This window comes from Diadema antillarum, unplaced genomic scaffold (assembly GCF_040938485.1).
Source record: "Diadema antillarum isolate AM-2024a unplaced genomic scaffold, OU_Dant_1.0 seq00000561_RagTag, whole genome shotgun sequence".
NCBI lineage: Eukaryota > Metazoa > Echinodermata > Echinoidea > Diadematoida > Diadematidae > Diadema > Diadema antillarum.
In genome coordinates this window covers 919538-944957 of record NW_027271500.1, presented here as the reverse complement: position 1 = coordinate 944957, position 25420 = coordinate 919538, and the positions used below count along the sequence as shown (strand labels likewise).

Below are 25420 nucleotides of genomic sequence, written 5' to 3'. Positions count from 1 at the left end.
GAGGGGGGGGGGGGGATATCTCCTAGAGTCCACTGACTATGGGGCCCCTTATGTCCTTGCCTTGGGCCTGATTTTGTACTCTTATGTCTCACGGTTGATTTCAGAGTCTTTTATTTAGCCTTTAGAACAATGAAGCTCTAAACTATCACAATGTCTCAAACATCAGTACAGAAAGAACATTACAGAACTTTTGCACATCTCTTGCACTCTTTGGGACCAGATCCTGCTTCAGAGCAAAACAAATCAAACTCGAATAGACACTCAGATATAATATCAAAGAAGGAAAGGCACAATATACAGATAAACGAATATTCAACACACTTCAATTAAAACATGATCACGATAAACTCTCTTTCTGTGTAGACGGCAACTCGGTGGAATACTTTGTGCTCTGATGATCTGTTCAATTTGTGGCAACTTTCAACCCCCTTCTTCCCGTTGGGATGATCTACCACCGGTTCTCTGGCTGAGAGTCAATCCCTCTTCTGAGCTCGGGTGGGATTGTACTGCAACAGGCGATACATTGACACGATGCCGAAGAGTAGAGTGAAGATGAACCACTTAGTCCGAGCTGATCCTGAGATTCCTTTCATCCTGTGGAAAATAAAACGACACAAATAACCTGCCATCATGAATAAGGTTATTCTATAGACTGCAGAACCCTGAGGCTACAAGATGTTAAGTTTTTATGTCACCTATAAAATAGAGATACATGTACTACTAGTACTTGAAACAATTCTGATGGCAAAACTTCAGATGTATGACAAGTGAAGATAGTTTTCATATTTCACATATACTGAAAGTGTCTAAAAAAAATGCGCTGAATGTAATATGAGAACTTTTATACCAGTAGTGTAACCATCCTACTTATGAATCCCTCCATTACAGCAGTAGGAGCATGAAGTTTGGGGAAAGGATCAGAAAATGAATTAAACCTTTGTAATTTCTTTTATGCAACACATTACTGGTAATTCTCAAGAATACATGAATACGTCACATGTGGAGATAAAGCTCACTCATGCACACACACACACACACACAAACAGAAATGCAAACACACTGTACATAATGTGTAATAATTTGGCCGTGATATCCTTCTCCATGTGGGGATTCGTCTCCATGAATATACGGCATATACAGTATTTCATTAAATACAACCTTGTTCAGTCATACTTCTGGGCCATCTTAAAGGGACTGTACAGTACTGGTTGAGGTAGGGATTCATGTTTTGAACATTCCTAAGTGAGATAACGAAAAGCCTCTTATGAAATATGGAAGAGCATGTAATTCTAAAAAGGATTCAACGTTTATTTGATGAAAATTGGTTTTCAAGTGGCTGAGATATCCAAAAAAGTGCTCATAATAAAAGGCGACATGCCCCAACTTTATTAGTATCTCTTTGTTTCACCTTGTTTTTGGATATCTCAGCCATTTCAAAACCGATTTTCATCTAATAAACGTTTTATTCCCCTTAGAACTGCATGCTCTTTGACATCTCATGGAGTGGTTTCTGAATATCTCACAAAACATTAAAAGCTAAATCTTCACCTCGACCAGAACTGTACACACCCTTTGGAAGTATGTGAATAAACATACACACTGTACACATCACAATAAAATCATAATTACATTGCTTCTCACCCTGCCAAGTAGTAGGCATAGCAACCTTCCAGGACATGCATAAATATTGCTGTATAGCATCTATAGAGAAAAGGAGAAAGAATGATTTGAGCACTAAAAAGCATAAAACTATCAAATACAAACCACACAAAATTCAAAATGAGTGGTTGAATTGTAAGAAATGTTGATAGTTGAATCATGTCCCACATGATCAAAGTACATTTGTACATGATACCTTTATGTATTTAGGAGCATTACAAAACAAAGAATATTCATAAATTATCACTTACATTGTGCCTTCAGAGAAAATTCATTATCATACTTGTTGAAAATTTGTCACTTATGGAAACATACTGCTTTCACTTTAAGATAAGGATGACATGACCAGAAAAACCAATACTCTGAAAAACACAAAACATAATACACTTGTACATGTACACTGAACAAGGATGAGGACATAGCAGGCTCAGATATCCCAATTATGCAGCAATGTAATTCCCTTACACTACCACTTGCTCAACAACTTCACCTCTATACAATCTGACTGCTTTCTTCTTCTGATCTGCTTCCTTTGAGCACCAAATCATACATTCTTATGTGAAGCTGCTGTATTCATCATTTTTGTTCATTGTGATTTTGTATGAATTTTGAAAACAGTCTTATGCATCACCCCAATCACTATAGATTCTGAAACTGTGTACACAGTATGATCAATTCATAAATGTATGTAAAAAAGCACTGGGCATCCTTGAGGCTCTGTAAAAATAATATGAAGTCCACAGCACAGGAAGAGATTTTGCTCACATTGCTCGCATCACAACCGGTTGCTTGTAGGCTAGGAAGTACGCCAACTCACTGATAGGACCCAGGTAGTCATATGGCACAATATCTCGTTTGAAGGTACACAGCTGCAGAAATAATATAGGGGGTTTAAAAGTGAAACTGATCAACATGGCCATTTTTCATGTTTCTACACTGATCTTGTCTGTACGCATGCACCCTGCTTTGAATCATTTACATCACTTCACTCTTTTGTCGTAAGGATGCTTCAATGTTCAACTCAAAATTCCTACAGTGCTGTAAATCTAAGCACAAGATGACTTTCATACAAAGACAAAAACATATTTTCTGGCTAGAGAAGAAAACATGGACATAAAAACACTCGTACTTAGTAGTAGTAGAAGTAGTAGTAGTAGTATTAGTATGAGTATTTGTGATCAGATTATTCTATATCAGTCCGGGAAACCCGCTCATGAGGACCGCCCCCGCGTACGAGGATGGTCCCTCCTCATGAGGACCTCCCCCCTCCTCATGAGGCCCCCCGGGGAACGCCTCATGAGGCCCCCCCTTCACTTCTTATTCATCTCACATCTGACGTATAAATTGTCGCAACTTTGCACGGTGATTTTTTGTTACACACACATGTCCACTATCCATGATGAAAAGAAGAAAAAATCCTGTCTGTTTTTTTTTTTTTTAATCGAGTTTTAATCACCCGATGCAGAGCGCCCATCAAAACACGGGCGCCAACGCGTTCGCACAATGCAAGACTGCCGCACCTAGCGGCCTGATCCGACTAAATATTTTCGATGCTTTTTTCTGCGGCTCTCACCTCTCCGCGCACGAATCAGCCTCGTGAAGCTGAAGTCTGACATCTTTTTACACAAATTCGTAACGAGAAAAATTAAATCAGTACTAACCTGATCTTGTCCATATATTCCAAATTACTATTCCACACTGATAGAGTAGGTGGGTAGATGACATACTCCAGTTTGTTAGCAAAATAATCACTTTGTAGGTATGACGAGTTCACTTTCTTCGTCAATTCCGCCCACGATTCCGCCGCCCGCTTACCGTTTGGGCGCTTTCTCTGGAATCATCCCGCGACGCGACGTACGTCGCATCACATCACGCATCCAGCACATACCAGTCTGGTACTTAGTATGTGCTGGATGCGTGATGTATGCGACGTACGTCGCGTCGCGGGATGATTCCAGAAAAAGCGCCCAAACGGCGGAATCGTGGGCGGAATTGACGAAGAAAGTGAACTCGTCATACCTACAAAGTGATTATTTTGCTAACAAACTGGAGTATGTCATCTACCCACCTACTCTATCAGTGTGGAATAGTAATTTGGAATATATGGACAAGATCAGGTTAGTACTGATTTAATTTTTCTCGTTACGAATTTGTGTAAAAAGATGTCAGACTTCAGCTTCACGAGGCTGATTCGTGCGCGGAGAGGTGAGAGCCGCAGAAAAAAGCATCGAAAATATTTAGTCGGATCAGGCCGCTAGGTGCGGCAGTCTTGCATTGTGCGAACGCGTTGGCGCCCGTGTTTTGATGGGCGCTCTGCATCGGGTGATTAAAACTCGATTTAAAAAAAAAAAAACAGACAGGATTTTTTCTTCTTTTCATCATGGATAGTGGACATGTGTGTGTAACAAAAAATCACCGTGCAAAGTTGCGACAATTTATACGTCAGATGTGAGATGAATAAGAAGTGAAGGGGGGGCCTCATGAGGCGTTCCCCGGGGGGCCTCATGAGGAGGGGGGAGGTCCTCATGAGGAGGGACCATCCTCGTACGCGGGGGCGGTCCTCATGAGCGGGTTTCCCGGACTGATATCGCTGGTTATTTTTAAAAAATGGCATCTGGTCAGGTGATAGACCAATAAATATGCCTAGCTTGTTCGATGGTCTAGGTGCTCGACAAGACAGGTGCATACAGGTACAACTACAAAATTATACAACATAAGTACACTCAGGCAAGGGTCTAGACTAGTAACTTATAATAGTAAATTTAGGCCCTAACTGGTGGGAATGGTAATCTGAGGATCTGAGCTGAATTAAGTTTAAATTAATTCAACAAAAAATTTACAAACATATCTGCCCAACCGTCGCTTAGCTTACCGCAGTTAGAAGGAGACCTAATGTAACTGCAATCATACCAATTACATTCGGATATACAAAGTAGTTTGTCTGCTTTACTGACGGCATTTTGTCGATCAATTTGTTGGTGGACTTTTCGGAGTAAGAACTTATCAAGTAGAACTCACGGCAAATGAAATACGTCGGACTGAGAGAGAGAGACGTGGTACCGTGAAGCGTACAGGTGGGTCGATCTACGTCCGTGGCTTCTGACCGAACAGCACGGGGCACCACCGTCCTCCACGCCGGAAATTTCAATGAAATGCTAGCCTACGTGTACGTACTGTACTTGTTGCTTGTACACAAAAGCTGCTCTTATTGCAGTGAGCACGCCTGTTCTCCACCGCACACTAAGCTTTGTATCTAAAGTGCCCGCGAAAAGGCTATCTTTCTATGTCCGTTTGATTAAGAAATGATAAATAAGAAAAGGAAAAGAAATTTAAAGTGCAGTGTTTTAGGCGTAAATATTCTAAAGAGAATGGAAAAAGCCACTAAACACAAAACAACACCAACAACAACACTTGTTTTTGTTTTATGTCTAATCATATCAAAGTTGTGCTTTCTTCTCCTCCTCCTCTTCCTCCTCCTCCTCCTCCTCCTTCTTCTTCTTCTTGTAAATCCCATTGCCCTTTTTCATGTCAATTTTTTTTTCATTTTTTTCAAATTTTTTTTTTCGTTAACCCTTCATTTTCCCACCCCTCCGGCGCTTCCCTGTAAAAAAAAAAAAAAAAAAAAAAGAAAAAGAAAAAGAAAAAGAAAAAAGAAGATAATACTCCCATAATTATACTTTAAAGTATCCATTGTCAATCATTATTGCCTACTTTATGCAGGACATTCTGTCTATAGGCACAAAATTAAGAAATATCTGAAGAATAGGCCCTACCGGATGTCGTGACTACTGAGCCATAAAAAAAAAAGAAAAGAAGAGAAAATGATTAACAAGGAGGATCTATAATACAAACCGTCTTCTCCTCGACCGACAATCAATTCCGTGAAAAAAAAGCGAAAAAAAGTTTGATTTCAATATAAAGTGTTACGATATCAATAAGCCTTTACAATATTCAAGCAAGCAAAAAAGATGCTGATTCTTTTTGGACATTGTAAAGCTCAGTTTTAGTTGAGATGGGGCTTCCTGAGGTTTTATCTTTTATGAAATAATGTGAAACTACAAGTATAAACATTTGACAGAGCAAACAATCATGTAAGGAAATCAAAGTTTGTTTTAAATAAAAGAATTCGGTTTTGAAATGGCTGAAATGATTTTATAAAGGTGCAAAGTCCTAATGAGAGTTGACCAGAACTTTCAGGACCAGTTTGTTTTCGGATATTCAGCCATTTCAAAAGCGATTTTCACTGAAACTTTGAATTCCTCATAGAATTGTATGTGTCTTTCATACGAGTGGTTTCTCATTATCTTTAGGCTTATACCAAAATGTTAAAAATCTGAAGCCCCGTCTCAAATTATACCTTTAAAGGGTGAGTACAGTTCTGGTCGAGGTGAAGATTTATAGCTTTTAACGTTTTGCGAGATATTCAGAAGATGTCAAAGAGCATGTAATTCTCAGGGGTATCGAAAGTTTATTTGACGAAAATCGGTTTTGAAGTGACCGATATATCCAAAAACAAGGTGAAACAAAGAGATCCTAATAAAGTTGTGGCCTGTAGTCTTTTATTATTTTCACTTTATGGGATATCTCAGCCATTTGAAAACCAATTTTCATCAAATAAACATTGAATCCATCATAAAATTACATGCTCTTTCATAACTATTATTTCATAAGAGGTTTCTCATTATCTCACTTAGGAATGTAAAAAACATGAATCCCCAGCTCAACCAGTACTGTATTATACAGCCCCTTCAAGTTCACTTATAGTGGCACTTCTGTTTAAAAAAAAAAAAAAAAAAAAAAGTTTGTCAGTTAAGAACATGTGCCCGCCTGCATGGATAGCAACAACTGATATAAATTGCTCAAGATAATATCTGGACACTACTGGTGCTCGGTGACCAGGAGTTACTGAGCTGTATGGGGCAAGAAATTTCCAGAATTTAAAGGGTTTCTTTAGTGGTCAGATATCGGACACTATAGATTCAAAATGGATCAGATCATGATTTTGATTATTTCAGATAACTGCGTTTCTTGTTCGGGCCACAATTGAATTCATTATATAAGGTCTTATGTGGCCTGAGAACCACCTGAGAGAGAGAGAGAGGGGGGGGGGGGGCGGAGGGGGAAGGGGAGAAAAGTTATACATCGGTCAAAGCCTGAATATATGCAACAAAGCTGAGGGGAAATATTGCCCTTCATTAACCAATCTGATACTAAATTAAAGCCCTAAATAGGCATGTGCCTACAATTTACATAAGACACTCAAACTTACAAAGACATACTGTATTAGGTTTCACACTAGACTCCAAACTTCCATGGCAGTCTTGACTGATTTTTTCTTGAGTCCTAGAAATTCGATATTGTTTTGTTGATTCATCTTTACTTATATGTGCCAAATGCATATTCATTTATGTATTTATTATCTTTATATGTGCACTTGATCCATTAATCACTTGATCTATTCATTCATTCAATCTATCAGACAGTCTTTGTTTGATTTTCTGTTTGTTTGTCAATGTTGTTGTTTTGTGCTTGTTTGTTTGTTGTTGTTGTGTTTTGTGGTTTTTTTTTTTTTTTTTTGGGGGGGGGGGAATTGGTTTTCCAAAAGAAAGTGCTTGGATGTCAAAACGTATACTACATTTTAAGTAAGTATACACAAAAAGGCATGATATTGTGTAAAATATATGTTCCCTTTATTTTTAGGTGTGTTTGATTTTATCATGTCCATCACTGGAGTACAATTTTTTTAAAAAGTGAAAAAGAAAAAGATAAAAGTCCTTTCATGTTTGAAGTCCATCAAGTGACATAAATTGTTATTCTCCGTGCAATCGCACTAGGCGGGGTATAATAAAGTCTGAAACAATACCAAACTTCCGATAAGGCCTACTGTATACTACTACTATACTACATTGTACTAGTAATCTTGCTGCCTACGAACGTGGAGTACACATACGGAGTATGCGACAAAGACTACACAGCTAGAGCTGAGTGACCGCACAAAACCGTCCAATCACGTTGCTTCGTGAACGTGCATTCACAAACAAGTTACGCTACCCATCAAACGCGTCGAATTTGAAAGCTCGTGTGAAGTCGCAATCCAAAAAAAATGCTGCGGAGTCCATGTTTCCTGCGGAAATTAACCTTCTAATCCTCAGAAACGTGATACTTCGTCATCTGAGGTAGGTATCCACACGCTTAAGTTTTGAATGTTTCATCTTAAAAGCTCATTCTGACCTAGTTTTTGTCGTATGTTGTGACTATAAACATTCACAGAGTTGAAACCCATTGATTTACGTGTCAATCTACTCCTACACGTAAATTGTATATTTGTACGTTTACATTTCACTGCACTGACTGTGGTACAGTTTACATAATGCCCCTCGCTCTCTCTGCTGATCACACGCGTGTAGCTCTCTCTCTTAGCTGATCCCTCCACTATTTTGGAGATTCCTGGAATCCAGATATGCAAATCCAGCAAGATAAGATAATGGGGATCGGGTATTAAACATAAGTAGAACGACAAGTATGGATTTTATGAAGAAAGAAGAGGGATAGAAGAAGCAGGCTATTTTGGATTACAGATGGCAGGCAAGGTTGAAAGGTTAAAGGTCAGTCCGGGAAACCCGCTCATGAGGACCGCTCCCGCGTACGAGGACTGCCCTGCCTCATGAGGACCGCCCCCACGCCTCATGAGGCCCGCCCCCACGCCTCATGAGGCCCGGGGGGCAGTCCTCGTACGCGGAAGCACGAGAAAATTGCAGTGGGTAATCAGTGTCATACTCATAGACGTAGTTTCTAGTCATACCTGTCCAGACAGTTCAGGTGATCAACAAGACATTCCTTGACTCTGCATATGAACTCTTGATGGAGATGAACAAGACTGGGACAAGATCCAACAAAGTGTTCCACTGTCTCATCCTCAGATTCACATAGGGGGCAAGTACATGGAAGACTAAGTAGATTCTATGTAGAGACTAAGTTGTGTCAAGTATGTGGATGACAGAAATTGGGCTCTAATTATTAAAGCATGACGGATGATAGGAGACGGGGGTTCTTCGGATATAGGAGATTAGCAGAGGGTGGAACGTTATCTATCCAGAACTTGAGAGACGACTTGGAGCGGATTCCTTGTAAGTTGTATGGTGAGATGTCTTTTACAGCCTGATAGACTCTGTATTTAGTCAACCTCTTCCAAGTTGAGTACGGTAGTGGTGTAGAGACAATGCTATGTAGATCTGGAAGATTATATTTCAACACAGTCTCTTGTAGGACTTGAACCGTAGGTGTACGAGCTTTGAGAGCTGCTAAAAATGTTCTGAACTCATAACGGCTATGGTCAAGGCTGGCGAGTTGGCCTAGGAGCAACAATCTGTCAAGATATATCTGGGCAGAGAGAGGCAAGAGGTTGGTGAGCAGATAGACTATCTCGTCAGCAGCTGATTTTGGCACTCCAAGTACTTGCTTGAAGAGATGGGACTGTGCCCCATCCAACTTCTGCCGCATCAATTTTGTGAATTTAGTGGTCGATGAGCCATGCAACATTCTCGGGATACAAAAAAATCCTCCATAACTGGGATACAAGTGTAGGAATAAGCCCTCCCGTATAAGTTCCAGAGCCAGTCAAGGCATAAAAAGTACGGAGACCAGTTCCGATGATGTTGTCTGTGGGATCATACCGTGAGCTTGATTTAATGACCCCAAGATGAGGATGACTGGATTTCTCCTCAACAATGAATCCATTGACACACCAAGATCAGGGGTCGCACTCAGCTTTTTTTTTCAACTAGCCAGGCAGACTACTTAGAATCAATTTTGACACTGAAGCAATATTTTGGCTAGCCAGACGGACTAGTAACTTCAGAATTTTATGATTTTTAGCTAGTCCGACGTGATTTCGGGTGGCCAATGGCCAGCGGACCATCGCCAATTTCGAACCCTGAAGATGATCTCGTAGGTTGCTTAGCATTGTTGATAGCAATCACTGCACTTTTGGAGGGATTAATTTTGTAATGCCAATACTCCGCGTAGTTGAAGGTGACCTCTAACATCTGTTGCAGCTGATCTGGAGAGTTAGCGATGAGTGCTACATCATCAGCAAGAACTACCACACCCGAGAAACGGCCGTCTATTGAGCATCCAAGATTCTTCTCTCTTAGCTCCTTCATCAAGTCATCAACGAATGTAGTGTAGAGTAATGGAGACAAGACCCCGCCTTGTCTTACGCCTTGGGTGACAGGGATCGGGTAGCGATGTAGTAAGGGAGTCCCTAACGTTAGGTGATGCTGTAAAAAGTAGGGCCTGAAAAGTATGGGCCTAGCCTGACCAGCTAATCTTTCATGTAAATTATCACATAGCAAGACTTGCATATTTCCTCATTTTGATACTCTTCCCATGAATTGCTGTTTCATTATCACATAAACAGCAAAATTCCTTTCAAAATTTCAAGTAAGAGCAACGAGCAACTTACTTTTAAAAAGTATGATGTTGTAGCATCATAGTCATACTCATAGCACTATAGCAGTAGTTCTAACCTTGAGTTTGCAAATCATAATCCTTCCTGTTTTTTGGGGTTTTTTTAACAGCATTTGACCTGACGTATTGGAGGCAGTAACCACTTCACACAAAGCCTCAAAGGTGACAACTTGGTGGTAGAAACCACATCTTCCCTCCCAGTGTCTAGAAGGAGACCATCATGCCACTCATGAGGAGAAATGGAGTCGGAGTGGCTGCACAGGTAAACCTACTGACCAGTGCGACTTCTTTCCATGTTCAAGGTAGCTTTAATGAATTAAGGCACAAACTAGAACATGACCAAGAAAGTTTCGTTAAGATTTGATAAATTGAAGGAAGTTATGGATCTTTACGGCTGGAATACGAATAGACATGTGTACTTTAAGTCTAGGCCTTGGTCCCTGTGGATAAGTTAAATTTAGAATGCGTAACATCGCTGTGCCACACAAACACCCAATACTGAAGTTCATGATTGACACTCTCATGTGCAGGGGACACATATTTTGCTCTTGTATGAGATCATGCACTGAAATCAAACCATAGTTTGGATAAATGAACAATTTTTCACATGTATTGTTTCAACCTGATGTTATTTCCATGACATTTGCTTCTGTGACAGTTGCTCCATGATATATCTGCACGCTAAGCCAAACATACATAGTAAATCCTACCAACACTCCAAGTCCTTTTCCTAATCCTCATATCAAACTAAACTTAAAGCCCTATCACAACCCTAACCGTAAGTGCTTGGAATTTAAAATAAGACCAGAGCAATTGTCAGAGGAGCAAATGTGTCACCGGTATTTGCTTATAAGTATGTGATTATTTCTGTCATGGTGTCCTTGCATCTAGTATTGAAATCTGTATATTTGACCCTTCAGATCCGAGAAGACAAGACACAGATTGTCACTCGAGCCAAGAGGAAATCAAGCGAATTGGGCCATAACGTCCAGGCACCGAATAAGAAGAGAGCAGCCTTCGGTGACATCACTAATGTAAGTTATGATTTCAGGGAATCCAGCATGGTGGTGTAGTGTTAGAAGGGATTTCTGTTGATGTTAAAGTTATGATAACCTGTCCGCATTCTGTGACATTTTGAAAAAATGTCCATAATCTATACTATAATTGTGCTTGTATGAGGGACATAGACCATCTGCTCACATTTGGTATGTATTGGGGAATTCTAAATTATGAATGAACCAGAAGTGGGGGGCCTTGGCACACACATTGCCTATGATGTAATCTAATATACTATGAAGTTAATTTTTCAAAAAATCATCATTTATGCTAAATTATGCTAATTTATGCATGACAATGCATAAAATCAGACTATTTGGTATAAATCACAAAATAAAGCTCAAAACAGGCACATTTTTTTTGTAAATATTCTTTTTAGTGTCCTTAGCAAATGTAATTTAAAGAAATTGTGATATCAGAAAAAATTCTTAAGTATTTTATTGTTTTTTTGAATTTCTTATGTATTTCTTTGTTTTTTCGACTTTATGTTTTTCATTGTTTTTTCGATGAAATTTGTCCGCGACATCGCTCCGAACAAGAAAATATGTTATTCATTGATTTTGATCGATAAAACACCGAAATAATCATGCTTTTATGAAATTTGCCAGTAAGCACAGTTTGCATTGAAATTGTACACCAATTAACGTTTTTGAGCAATTTTTGGTCTGACATGCATGTACATATTTATGCGTAACTTCGGAACCGCGCGCCCGGGCGTCGCAAATTTGGTGTCAAAAGATGCGGGAGACTCGAAAGAAAAAAGTCATGAAACGTCGCGGCGATAGCTTTTTGCGATTGCGATACATCGCGCGGAACGTCGAGGGGGGGCCTCGGAGGCCCCCCCTGGCCTAGTTAGGGTTAATATGGCATGCATTTATGTGTATGACTGTCTGTCCATCTATCTGTGCACAGGCATTAACAAGCAAGAATGTGCTCGGGCCGGCCAAGAAGGCATTGACCAAGAAACCTCCGATCAAGTCCTCGATCCCTGTGAAGGCATCGTCCAAGCTGAAGGAGAATGCTACCTCGAGGGAGCAGCGCATCCAGGAAGAGACACAGCGAGCGGTCAAGGAGATTCTGCCCGAAAGTGACAAGCCAGAAACAAGGTGAGATAGGGATGACCGTATGGGCATCTGTGAGGAGGAAGCATGCAGAAAACTCTCAGGTCAAATACCAAAAGCCTGCATGAAGCAACTCAAGATCTTGTGTGAAATCACAAGAATTAACGTGCTTGCGTGCTTTTGCTTTGAAACTGTCAGTGCACAACTGTGAAAGCAGGGTGGTCCACGAGGGGTTTCGAGCATGTTGCTGCAACATATATTCAAATTCTTGAACAACATCCTCAAAGAGGCAGCAACATGCCATGCAACATCCGGGAGAATTGGGGACATGCTCAAAATAAGATGCAATCAGACATGTGGAAATAACACGCGCCAAACTTGAGAAACATCAAGCTACCATTGCTACTTAGAAAATGTGTGTCCAAAACATGAGGCAGAACATCAAACGTAAGCAGCACAACGGGAAACATGTCTTGGAATATTGCGAGCTATGTACTCGTGATGTATGCCCGTGCACACAATTTCCGCTATATATTCTCACTTTCAGACCCTGCAATATGCTAAATATTTAAGTTGTGGACCATCGTGATGAAAGAGTCTTCCCTGAAATTCAGAGTCACATTTTTGATTGTTCCAGTCCAAGGTGACAAGTTGATTTTATACTTCATGGGTGCAAAATTGGGAATTAGACCATACAGATGTGTGGCATAATTGGAGCATTTCTTGTACTTTTGCTGCATGTGTGTTGAAGTGTTCATTGTGTACTAATATTGACTGTGTACAAGTGTGGCTGGTTTTTCACCCTTTGAGCAAACCCTATGTCTACAATGTTCTTGCTTCTTTTGAGACTAGCCTTTAGTGGATAAACTCCTCGGCATACCCTCCATCAGTTTCCTTCTCCCAACTGACTTTCAGCTCCGGAAGTTCTCTCTCCGTGGAGGAACTAAATAAGAAGAATCTAGCTCAGGAGTCTCCAGCTACAGAAATCAAAGATGCGGTAAGTATTCTGGTCTGCCATGTCACTCTTGACTGCTGGATATAGATGACAGCTGAAAGGCTGATCTCCTATTGCAGTACTATACATGTTTTTCAGAGCTCTTATTAAATAAAGGTCACAATATCTTCACCGCATGACCATTTGATAATGATCAATGTTTCCATGCCATGTCTTTACCACTGAGTTGTAACAGAACTAAGTACCTCCACACTTCATACAATGTATCTGTACAAGTGATCCAGTTTAGGGATATAATCCACATGATGAATGGATACTACTGAGAAAGATTATTTTCTCTTTCTTTTTCAAAGCACAGTTCAATGTTTATTGGACATAAACATAATTTTTTCTACAGAAAGAACTGAAACAAGGTACTTCTTTCCTGAGTCACAAAGTTCACAAGGACTGTTGTCTTTGGTAACTACACCAGTGCCTTCAACCTAGATGAGATAACCTAATAAAGTGTCTATTCCTGCTGATCCTTCACTCTCCAGGTGGCAGCCATCTCCCTGGACTCCATCGAGACCGATGCGGACGAAGATGACGAGGAGAAGGACTACGTCGACATCGATGCAGAAAACGAAGGGGACCCACATCTCGCCCCGACGTACGCAGCACACATCTTCAAGTACCTCAAAGAAAAAGAGGTTGGTCTCTATCACCTACCATAGTGACTCTCAACGCTTGTTCAGGCACGGCAGCATTTCCCGATTGTTAAAAATATTTTATCCATTTTACTTCCTGAAGATCAAATGAGACATTTAAATGCCAGTGCAGTATCGGTAAAACAAAATGGTTATTTGTTTGCATCAAATGTTGTAACAGTTGAGTTTGTATCAACAGTATCCAAATAACTGCATTTTGTTTATTGACCAGGAAACTATGAACAAAATGCCCAATATGTTGCTTGAAGGTTGCATAGTGAAGTAAATGAGGGAGAAAGATTTGCGGTGACACCATGTGTATGTAGTCCTTTACCGGATCGTTGTTTGGCAGAAGAAGAGCCTCTGCAGCATTCATTTCTAGGATCCACCCAAGCCCCCTCTCCTTTACTCTTGAATTTCATCCTTTTTTTTTCTTCTTCTCTTTCGTCTCTTTGTTTTGTTTTTCTCCCCCCCCCCCCCCCCTCCCTTCTCTCAACATGGTCTCATCTCTCCTCGACTTACCTTTCCTTCGCGGGATTATTCATCCTTTCTCCATTGATTCCGCATTCCATAGTCCACATTGTTTGCCGACTTTGTTCCTCTCTTGCTTTCATGAATCTTCACGTCTCTCTCCTATCTCCATGATTTTCCAACTTCACAAATTACTCGAACACAAAAATATCCACTTTTACAGTACTATTCCAGAAATAAATGCACAAAAAAAAAGTATTCAATAGCCTTACCACCTCTTGTCTCTTTCACCTCAAGGAATCAAACAAGATCGAAGACTACTTTGACCGGCAAACAGACATATCCCGCCACATGAGGGCGGTGCTCGTGGACTGGCTGGTCGAGGTGCAGGAGAACTTTGAGCTGAATCACGAGACGCTGTACCTGGCGGTCAAGCTGACGGACATGTACCTGGCCAGGGCCACGATATCGAAGGACCTTCTGCAGCTTCTTGGTGCTACCTCACTCTTCATCGCCTGCAAATACGACGTAAGTCGTCGGGGCGATTGTTGCGTTCGATGATTGAATGATTCTTTGTGTGTTGCCAGGGAATAAATTTCCTGGTGTTGCATCGCAGTTTGCTGTGCCTTTTTTATCACTTTGTGTAGCAAAGCCAACTTCAAATAACTCTGAAGAAGGAAGAAGCCTTTCTAGACAAAACTCAGCCTTCCACAGAAGTCAGACTTATTTTGAATGAGGTATCTTCAGCTGCAATTTCAATATATGTCTCATATTTGCCCCATCCCCCCCCCAAAAAAAAAGAGAAGACACTGCTAATAATGTAATGACCATCCTGCATCAAAGTGCATGGAAAATGTACACAATGTATCCTGTTACAGTACCTGTACATGCTTATTGCCATATTTTTGGACTTTTTCTTCATTGATTTGTCTTGCAGGAGCGAATTCCTCCAGCCCTCGACGACTTCCTCTACATCTGTGATGATGCCTACTCCAGGGACCAGTTCACCAGCATGGAGAGAAAAATCCTCAAGACTGTCAACTTCAACCTTGGCGTACCCCTCTCATACCGCTTCCTCAGGAGATACGCAAAGGTACCCACCAGAGAGGCTACTGAGCAATGCGTTTTTATGTTGTTAAGATTTTGTCTGACCAGTGAAAAAAAAAAAAAGCATTTTCATGGAATGCATAATTTGGCCTGATGAAAAATCAGCAGAGTACAGTGTTCTCAGATCACGATTCAATTTCTACGATGGTGTAATTCCTTCTAAAAATCTAATGATAGCTTCATTTCAAAGAATCTTGCAATCCCTAGATGAAAACAGTTTTAACTTTACTTACAAGTTGGATTGACATCCCTGTTGAATATTTTGTGTCTTTGTATATTCTTCCAGAATATGGACAAATCAGGGTGAAAGAAGTAAATGAAGTGACTGTTTGTATGTTGATTCAAACATACAGTTATCTCCTGAGGATTGTACCCTCTATCAGTTTCCTCTTTAATACAGATGTAGAAAAAAAAAGGGTAAATGAAAGAAAGATATTATTCAGAGGGGTGAAGGCTCAGGTTTGGGTTTCTTCAGTTTGTCTCCCTCTACAAATGAAAATTTGTTAAGATCGCAAAAGGGTATTGTTTCTTGACACTGCCTCCATTGGTGTAGAGGGACTGGAGCGTAGGTAGACTATGTGTTTTAAAGGTTGGCCTTACTTGGGAGATATTTGGGAGTCAGATATGTACAGCTTTACAAGTAGTGCACATATAAGAATCTCAACTGGAGATGAACATTCACAGTGACTGTACAATTTAGTGCTCATACATATGTATGCGCATTTTGGAATGTCCCTCATTTTGAAAAATGAATGTTTGCAGCAGTGACTTTAATGACTGAAGTACTGGTGTTTCATTGTTTGGTTCCGCCCTGCCCCGCCCTTCTCCCCCAGTGTGCTCACACTACCCTCGAGACCCTGACCCTGGCCCGTTTCATCCTGGAGACCTCCCTCATGGACAGCACCTTCATCACGGTAGCCGACTCCCTTCTGGCCGCCTCGGCCCTGAGACTCGCATTCCGCATGAAGGGCAGTGGAGAGTGGGTATGTATGGCAGATGCTCTTTTGGCTGTAGAGAGGTGTGCAGGTGTTCAGGTTTTTTGGTTGCCTTGCTAGTTTTGAAACAGCTTCAGTACACTACAATTAAATTTTTGTAATTTGGTTATTATTTTTGTTGTTGTAAAGTACATACAATCATGGAGTTATGGAAATTTGCATGATCAACTTCTAAGGAAAATATTCCTTCAGTTTCTCTAGAAACAGAATTACATGATAAGATAAAATACTGTTAAAGGTGGAAATTTTTGTGTGAATAACTTTTTGCACTTGGCAGGTTAAGGTGAATTTCACATGTTTTTAATTATGTGGAATCAAGATATGAACTATGAATACATAAAGCAAGCAAGAATTTTCGAGTGGACAACAATACAAAGAAAATATAAAGAAAATTTAACAAAAGTATACTTTTCTAGCATTATGAAAGAGCACTTGACTAACCACTTTAAGAAAGCAATGGGAATAATTGCTACCCTTAACATATGTCAGTATCAAGTTGATGGAATTTGTAATTTTCATGAAAAATGAATTTTTGTGGAATTTTCTTTATATTTTCTTTATATTGTTGTCCACTCATACATCATAACCTCTAGTAGTCTCCTCATCCAGCGGTTCCAACACCAAAACTTTAAAAATTCATAACTTTTGCATCGATTGGCCGATTTTCCTCAAACTTTCACTGATATGCTCTACTAATGTTGCTGCTTTCACTCAACCCACATTGCTCTTTTGGATTTGCATTTCCTTTAATTCCTCTTAGAATTTTATACTCTTTCATACATGTATTTCATATACTAGTATGTGGTTTGTAATTATCTTACAAGAACTTAATAACTTGAATCCCTATCTCAACCAAAACTATACCATCCTTTTAAGAATTTGATTATGGTATATCCTGAGACCATATCTCATGTCTTGCCATCTGCCCGTCTGACAGGACTCCACCCTGATCCACTACTCTGGCTACCAGGAGGAAGACCTCAAACAGACCATTTTCCAGCTCAACTCGATGCTCCACCGACCAGCCAACAAACAACTTGCCACCATTCGCAACAAATACTCACACCCGTAAGTATTCCTCAGTCCCTCTCTCCTTTGCCCCACATGATTAACAAGCAAAATCCTCTGTGTTTCTTTGTTTGCTTGTTTGTTCATGTGTTTGTTTTAATTTTCCATCTGACAAGATGGCGGGATAGCCCATATTCAGCTGCACTCACTGGTCTCCCCTGGGGGCCAGTTGGATGTGAGGCGAGACCACTTCACTAGGTTATGCACCCTGCTGTTCACGATGAATGAATGAAGCTGGATCTGTTACATGCATAGTTGAGTTGAACAAAACTTGAGCAGTGGAATCGTATGAAGTAAAAAGCTCATTTGCCATATTGTTAAAATCAAGAATACAAAAATAGAGATGGACTAAAAAATAAATACTAGCACTGTCATGCTGAATATAGTACCAAACACCAATTATTTGTTTGATTCATTTTTGTTTGTTAGTTTTTTGTGGTTTTTGTGTTTTTTTTTTTTTTTTTTTGCTTTTTTTTTTGGGGGGGGGTATTTTTTAGGACAATCACCTGTACTAGGAATCATATGAACAAGAAAATCCAAAAAGAAAAAGAAAAAAAAAAATTTGACAACAGAACTGTCTGGTATGAATATGATTTAAGAATGATATAAAGTAGGTGACAGGAGGTCAGTTCTTTGATATAATGTATGAGAGGTTTTGTTTTCTACCATAGTTTCTGTCTCTTTCGTTCCATGTCTGTGAAATGTTTCCTGTCTATGAGGATATGGACTTTTCCTTTGTCTGTCAGTCAGCCGTCTTCTCTTCTTTTTTTTTCCTTCTTTACTTTTATCTCCTAATCTGTCACATCCTGTTATCTTCTTCCTCCTTCAGCACCAGATTTGTTTTCTTTATACTTGTCTCAAGTATGTGGCTATCTACCAACCTTGGGCATAGTAGATTGAGAGCCATTAAAGGACAAGACCACCCACCTTCATATAAATGTGGATTGAGTGAATGCAGTGCATATTGTAGAACACATCAGTGAAAGCTTGAGTAAAATTGGACAATCCGTTCAAAAGTTATTAATTTTTGAAGTTTCAGTTCCATGATCACTGGAAGTGAAGACTACTACAGCTTGTGATGTCATGTGTACAATGATATTAAGAACATATAAAGAAAAATCAAACAAATTTTCCCTGTTTCTCGCATAATGAACAAACACTTGACTTGCCTCTTTCGGCAGGCAGGAGGAATAATATTACCCTTAACCCTAAAAAGACTGGGGGGGGGGGGCTAAAAGGCCCCCCCTCAACATTTCGTGCGATTACTCTGCAACATGCAATGCTCTCACCGCGATGCTCTATGACTTTTTTCTTTCGAGTTTCCCGCACATTTTGACACCAAATTTGTGACGCCCCGGGGGTACGGTTCTGAAGTTACATAACTTTATGTACATGCACGTGAGGCCGAAAATGGCTCAAAAAATGTGATTTTGTGTACAAAGTCAATTCAAATTGAGTTTTTTCACATGGTTCATATAAATATGCTTATTTTTACTCTCAATGGCTAAAATTAATTTGTTTTAGGAGTATTATGCTTCAAAAAGTGTCTGCCACAAATTTTGTTAAAAAAACTAACAAAAACAAAAGGTCAAAAAAACAGAGAAATACACAAGAAATTCATAAAACAATAAAATAAATAAGAAATTAATTTTGATACCAAATTTTTTTTCAAGTACATTTGCTAAGAATACCACAAAGAATAATTAGACCAAAAATGAGCACTTTTGGAGCTTTATTTACTGATTTAGGTTTAAGAGTCTGATTTCTCGCATAAATTAGCATAATTAATCAAAATAACATAAAAAAAGACTACTTTGGAAAATATAAATATACAATCTTGTAGATTACATCGCACACTACCATTGTGCAAATTTCCGCGGCGATCACGCGATCCACAGCCGAGATCTTAAGGGGGGCCCTTTAGGCCCCCCCAGTCTTTCGAGCTACCAAAATAGCCCAGTCTATATAGGGTTAACATACGTCAGTGACGAGTCGAGGATGTATAAAAATGTTTCCAGACTAAACCGCCTACAGTCATGGTTTAATGAGAAAAATAGTGATATCTCCTTATATTTTAGGCTTTATTGCAAAAAAAAAAAAAATAAATAAAAAATGTATATATATATATATATATATATATATATATGTATATATATATATATATATGTATATATGTATATATATATATATATATATATATATATATATATATATATATATATATATATATATGGTGGGATGTTTTGTGATACAACTGACCTAAACATATGTATCAAAATGTATCTTGAACATTCTTTAAATCACTGCTCCCAATGGTAAACAGGACCTTTAATGTTTGAATATTGGCAGCCCTGCTGATGTCAGAATTCTCCTAACTACAATGGTCTCTGACAGCGTACTGTAAAATCAGAAATGTTTGCTTACATCTTAATTTCTCAAGAGCCAAGATTCGCAAAATGAAAATGCACATGAAAGTTCTTGTTCACACCATATGCATTGAATGCCAGTGGCAATTTGCAAAAATTTCACACCGCAAGAAAAGCCATCAGCTCCAATCAGTGAGAGTTCTTGCTTTGTAGTATTGACAAATGGTGTACTCTTTTCTCTCCTCCATTGCAGGCTGTTCTACGAGGTGGCAAAGATCCCTGCCGTCGACACACTGGAGCTATGATCCCAGCCGCTGTGAGATGCAAGAGGTCTTCCCCAAACCTGACACCACTAGGGTCACCGTCTCTGTCAGATAACGCGTGGGATTAGGTCAGCGACTGCCCGCATTGATCTAAAGCCAAAAAAAAATTTTGACGATTGTGCTTGTACAAGGAGAGACCATGATAGGGCCCCGAGGCATTCAGAACTTGTGCAAGTTTGACAAGTTGATCAGCTAAGTCACAATTCTCCATGTAAGCAGTTCGCGGTCGATTGTCTTTTTCATGCTGGAAAGGAATCTTCCAAGGCATGGGTGGTTCACAGTCAATTGCATAATGCATGATTGCCTGGATAAACTTTTCTTGTCTGGTGTTGTATCATCAGAGACTCGGAAGCAGTTGCTTTTTCTTCCCCTCCCCAAGAATACACCACTCTACTTCACCAAAATGTGACCCATGACCTTTTGGATGTTGAGAAAGTTCAGAGCTTTGGTAGCTTTTGAAGGACTGTTGCCATTGAGATTGCAATTACACTATGCATGTGTCTCTGTAAAAATCTTTCTTTTTTAGTCAAGTCTGTGAAAAAAAAAATGATTTTATGGAATGAATGGTTGAATGTTTCCCTCCCCTCCCCCATTTTACCACTTTTAGTTATATTTTCTATTCAATGTAATTATTATTTTTTTATATATGAAGAAATCCTGTGTGCAGATTGGAAAATTACTTCATCATGAACTTTAAAACTTCTAAGCCAAGTATTATGCCATATGCCATTTGTTTTTTAAAGACCATAAGAAATTGAGTTAGGACATCATGTCCAAATGATATTGATGTAATTTATCATGTGCTGTGATTTGTTTTATCGGCGAAATCAATCATAGCCTAATAGTTTGGGGGTTTTATTCTGTTTTGCATTTACAGGTGGATTATTATTGTTAGGTTTTTTTTTTGTTTTGTTTTTTTAATGCAGTGCAAAGAAGACATCAATCCTTTGCTATCATGGTTTCATGGGCACATCTATTCCAAATACCACATACTTTGTAACTTTCATTAATAAACTACAAGATTGCCTCTACAAAATCATTCTTTACGGCAATGGCATATTTTGTCAGCCAGCTGTTACTGAGGTTTCAGCACAGTGCAGATGATTGTAATAAAAAGTGGTCATGTGCATCACATTCATCAAACTTTGTCCTTTTAATCGCTGACCAACATTGTGGTCTACGTGCACTTCTGAATGAATTATGTCATCCTGTCACTTGTGAATGAATTGGTGACATTAGACAAGAAAAATTGTTAATCATAGTAACTAGTGTTGGTTCCATTGTCCACCTTCCTCTTCAAATTAATTATGTCTCCTGACAAAACTTTCCTGGTTGAAACAGAGATGGACCAGTGTTAGAACCGGAATGTTCACTTCTAACACTGGCCCAGTGCTGGTGGAGAACATGGAGATACTCGAATAACAATTGCATTCGTCCAATGTTGAGAAATTATTTTATCTTGTCACCTAGTGTGGCAAAAACTTGTGTGTACGTGTATATATGTAATTTTGTGGTGTGCAAAGCTGTTTTAGAAATTAAGTGGCTATACACTTGTAGATGTCATGGAAAAATACTGAAGTTTCGTAAAACACTGTATATCCTCAAACACAAGATAGTATTTTATGGGATAGTCTCATGTGTCAACAAGTTTTTGTATATACAATGTATATTCTTTGATTGTGTACAACTATGTCATGATTGAATGGTCTGCCTGGAAAAAGGACTGAACTGCACAATGTCCAAAAGGGTTTTCACTTTATACAGGATTGCGTACAACTATTAAAACTCAGATTATTGCAAACACACTTAACAGTGTGTTCCATACAGACAAATCCAACTGAAATGTGGAAATATAGGTTGCATAGACCCTTTTTCACAGGGAACAGTTCCACCTTGGCCTACTTTGCATGGCATGCTACATTTTCAATGCAGGTGCTACAAACACACTATGTTCTTCACTGTGCACCTGACTCTATCAGTGCTCCGTGTGCTACACCTTGGTGCAACCTACTCCGGTATAGGTCCTCATGTACAGCATCATAAAATACTCGAGACTTTCTCAAATGTAAAACATGTACATATGTATGATATTAAAGACCTACGTATCTACAGGTTGGGTGTAAATGTAACTGTGGCAGCGACGCTATGTGTCAGATACATTGGTATTCACATTTTCAATGAAAATTCATTGTGGAATCTCAAACCTATGCAATTAATGTTATAATGACTTTGATTTAAAACAATAACAACAACAACAACAATAACAAAAATGTGTTCCCCAATGCATGGAGCAATTTAAGATCAATATTTTGTTTGTGTCCAGTACTTGACACTGTGCATTGGAATACAGATGATGTAAGTAAATTGAATTTAAACAACAACGACAAAATCTTTCCTGTGCATAATTTCTGTTGCAGCTTGTATCCAGTGTACCCATTACACATATGATGATAATATGACCAAGCTGTCATTTTTTCTGGGTGAAAATGTACCCACATGGATGGGGCTATGACATTGGTAGAATATGTGATCTGTGGTTTGGTCCAATTTCATATCGGAAGTCGCTTATTTAGCAGAATGATTTCATCTGTCTATGGTCGATATTGCCCATATCATATATAATATTTTCAGAACTCTGATGTAAAATACTACTACTAGTATTCTGTCATAATCTCCACATAACATATCATTTTTTCAGCTGTTTTATGTTTTACAAGAAGAATCCATAGTATTTGGGTTTTAGATGTTAACACAACAAAGGACTACCACTGTTGCTTTTTTGTTTTTTTATCATCTCCAGTAGTCCAAGTCACCAACTTTTATGCAATGTTCTTACTTGTACATAAATCTCATTGCCCAAAAGTAATCCCCGAATTTTTCAAGCGAGAGCTACACAACTCTTTGAGCAAACAATCGAGCCAAGAAAGTTGTGTGAAAACTGCACATTGGCTCACAATTACCAATCATGAGCAAAAACTGAGGGTTTGTTTTTTGGTTTTTGGTTTTGGGGTTTTTTTGGCAAGAAACCAGTGTTGCCAATAATTCAGAGCTGCCAACTATTACGGATTTCCCGTAATTGTTACGGGAAATGATCACGATTACGGGAGTACGGAATGTCGCCTCAAAATTACGGTTTTTGGAAATTCCGATAATGCCCTATCGCCTATGCAGCAATTGCAATATACACTGTACTAGCAGACTACACACTGTACATGTTTCATTCTCCAGCCGGCCCGCGTTGCCTGGTTGCCCGCATTTGTGTGTGTCGGTGTCTGTGTACTCGACGTGTGTGTTCGTAGCTTCCATTATAGAAAAGTGTGCGCACACGCATTTCGCTGCTTGCGTACTGTGTACACCGAACGGAAATTCGCGCGCGTGAATCCCTGTCGCCTACGGACCCTGGATGTTTCCATCGATCGCCATGGGATCCCCATGTGTGGCCGGCCGGCTGGGGACCGGAGCGTGAGTACATGTAGTAGCTTAGCTACACACTGTAGCCAGCTGCCACTATAGACAGTACCCTATTTCGTTTTGAGTCGGGGTAGAAGCGCTCCGTTGTGCAATGTCTGCTTCTTTTTCTCTACTTCTTCCGTTTTTCCCTTGCCTCCCAAGTACGAAATGATTTTTAGAGTGTTGTGTGTGTTTTTTGTAACGTTATTGCATCATTTTTCTGCAAGGAAGAGGTGAGTTTCTGTTCGTGTACTGATGATGTGCACTGCAGTATGTGCAGGTGAAAAGCGTTCGAACTTTCTTTCCCGAGTATCGTGGAAACTCGATGTATTTCTAGGCCTATAAAAGGAGATCTCATGTAACAGAATACTTATAACAAACTATTTTCAGGTCAAAGTGAATTAATTTCCCTTGTTTTGTATCGTTTATTGACGATCTCAAGGATCTCGTCGTAATACCGAATTTCCAATGTGTAGATCTATTTGATTTTCGCGTAGCTTTCGGTGCTGCAAACTTTTGCTAGGGCCTAATCTTACTACAAAACTTATCGTTCTATTTCTGTTGTTTCTCACACCTCGTTTGGTACGATTTCTTCCATTTTATATCACTTTATCCGTTCCCTTTATGCTTTGAAATATTTAAACGTAATTCTTTCAAGTGTCTCGCACTGTTATTTTCGTAACGGCGATTTCTCCGCTTTCGTGCAACACTTTTTCGAATCGAAGCGACGTGTGTTGTCTTTTCTAAATATTTGTGTTGTCGGGAGGTGTTGATACTTTGTATTTGTTATACTTATTTATTTTCCTCGGTGTTTATCTCGAGGGACTATGCGTGTTTCTTAAAGTTAATAAGAAAAGGCTAAAATGATATGAGTGATGTCTGATGGTGATGATGAAAACCGTATGCAGGTACAAAAAGACGTCTTACTGTGAATGCTGAGCGTACGTGCCGTTCGTTTTATTTCACTTCTTATTTCACCTCTTATTCTTCTTTTCCCCTTACTCTTCTTTCCCCTCCAAAGGATGATAAAAAAAGAAATTACATACACCTCACAACAAAAAGATCCACGATCTACCAACCTTCGTAAAGTTAAATCTAAATGTTCAATATCAGCAAAGAATAAGGGGAAAGCACGAATGACAATAAATTAGAGCGAAGAGATTGTGAAATACTGAATACACACAGTCTCTTCGGCTCGAAGAAACTTGACACCCACCGGCCTCTCCCCTTGTGGAAATTTCCACAAAAACAGGTGCCACACCCAGGTGCGTGCCAGACGAAAGAATGCGCGCGCTGGAATAAACAGCGTGTTAGTATCCTGGAAATATCGATCGAAGAACCAGCTCATTAGTTGAATTAAAGGAATCATTGCAAAGATATCGTGATTCTATATCCTTTCTTTTGGCGCATAGTAGGAAACATCAAACTGTCGAATATATTGTACTTAATCGAATATCTTATGTTCCCTGAACAATAAAAAAGGATCGAGTAATCAGTCAATTAAAAATGCAATCACGGAAATACTTAGAAGGTCTCGTATGCCCAGACAAATTCACTACGATTAGGTCCAATGAGATGCAGTCATCACCTGGTTAGACAGCAAAATCATGACAATTAATTTCAGTTCACGCTCATCATAACTGCTTATTACTTTACAAAGTTTTGGCTATCAACATTCGTTCGTAGGTGTTTTTTGTTTGTTTGTTTTGTATGTTTTTCCTCGTGAAAGACGTAATGACTTTTTCGTATCGAAT

General features: G+C 39.3%; 2 protein-coding genes across 2 annotated transcripts; one reads left to right on the top strand and one right to left on the bottom strand.

Moving 5' to 3' along the window:
* Positions 1 to 28: 28 nt before the first annotated feature.
* Positions 29 to 4663, bottom strand: LOC139734973 (transmembrane protein 254-like). The gene is made up of 4 exons (XM_071645749.1): positions 4532 to 4663; positions 2425 to 2528; positions 1642 to 1701; positions 29 to 594 (listed from the first exon to the last, which is right to left on the bottom strand). The coding sequence occupies exons 1-4, from the start codon at positions 4616 to 4618 to the stop codon at positions 474 to 476; spliced, it is 372 nt and encodes a 123-aa protein (XP_071501850.1). The 5' UTR covers positions 4619 to 4663; the 3' UTR covers positions 29 to 473.
* A 5676-nt stretch (positions 4664 to 10339) lies between these two features.
* LOC139734972 (G2/mitotic-specific cyclin-B3-like) lies at positions 10340 to 20306 on the top strand. The gene is made up of 10 exons (XM_071645748.1): positions 10340 to 10390; positions 11049 to 11162; positions 12097 to 12290; positions 13161 to 13242; positions 13737 to 13889; positions 14655 to 14885; positions 15295 to 15450; positions 16298 to 16447; positions 17397 to 17527; positions 20147 to 20306. The coding sequence occupies exons 1-10, from the start codon at positions 10349 to 10351 to the stop codon at positions 20196 to 20198; spliced, it is 1305 nt and encodes a 434-aa protein (XP_071501849.1). The 5' UTR covers positions 10340 to 10348; the 3' UTR covers positions 20199 to 20306.
* Positions 20307 to 25420: the final 5114 nt, after the last annotated feature.

Excerpts from the sequence above, each read along its gene's own strand:
- LOC139734973 (XM_071645749.1), bottom strand. The coding sequence starts at position 4,618 with ATGCCGTCAGTAAAGCAGACAAACTACTTTGTATATCCGAATGTAATT. Across the intron at positions 1,702-2,424 it reads CCGGTTGTGATGCGAGCAAT|ATGCTATACAGCAATATTTA; the intron begins GTGAGCAAAATC and ends TTTTCTCTATAG. Across the intron at positions 595-1,641 it reads TATGCCTACTACTTGGCAGG|GATGAAAGGAATCTCAGGAT; the intron begins GTGAGAAGCAAT and ends TATTTTCCACAG.
- LOC139734972 (XM_071645748.1), top strand. The coding sequence starts at position 10,349 with ATGCCACTCATGAGGAGAAATGGAGTCGGAGTGGCTGCACAG. Across the intron at positions 14,886-15,294 it reads TCATCGCCTGCAAATACGAC|GAGCGAATTCCTCCAGCCCT; the intron begins GTAAGTCGTCGG and ends TTTGTCTTGCAG. Across the intron at positions 15,451-16,297 it reads TCCTCAGGAGATACGCAAAG|TGTGCTCACACTACCCTCGA; the intron begins GTACCCACCAGA and ends CTTCTCCCCCAG.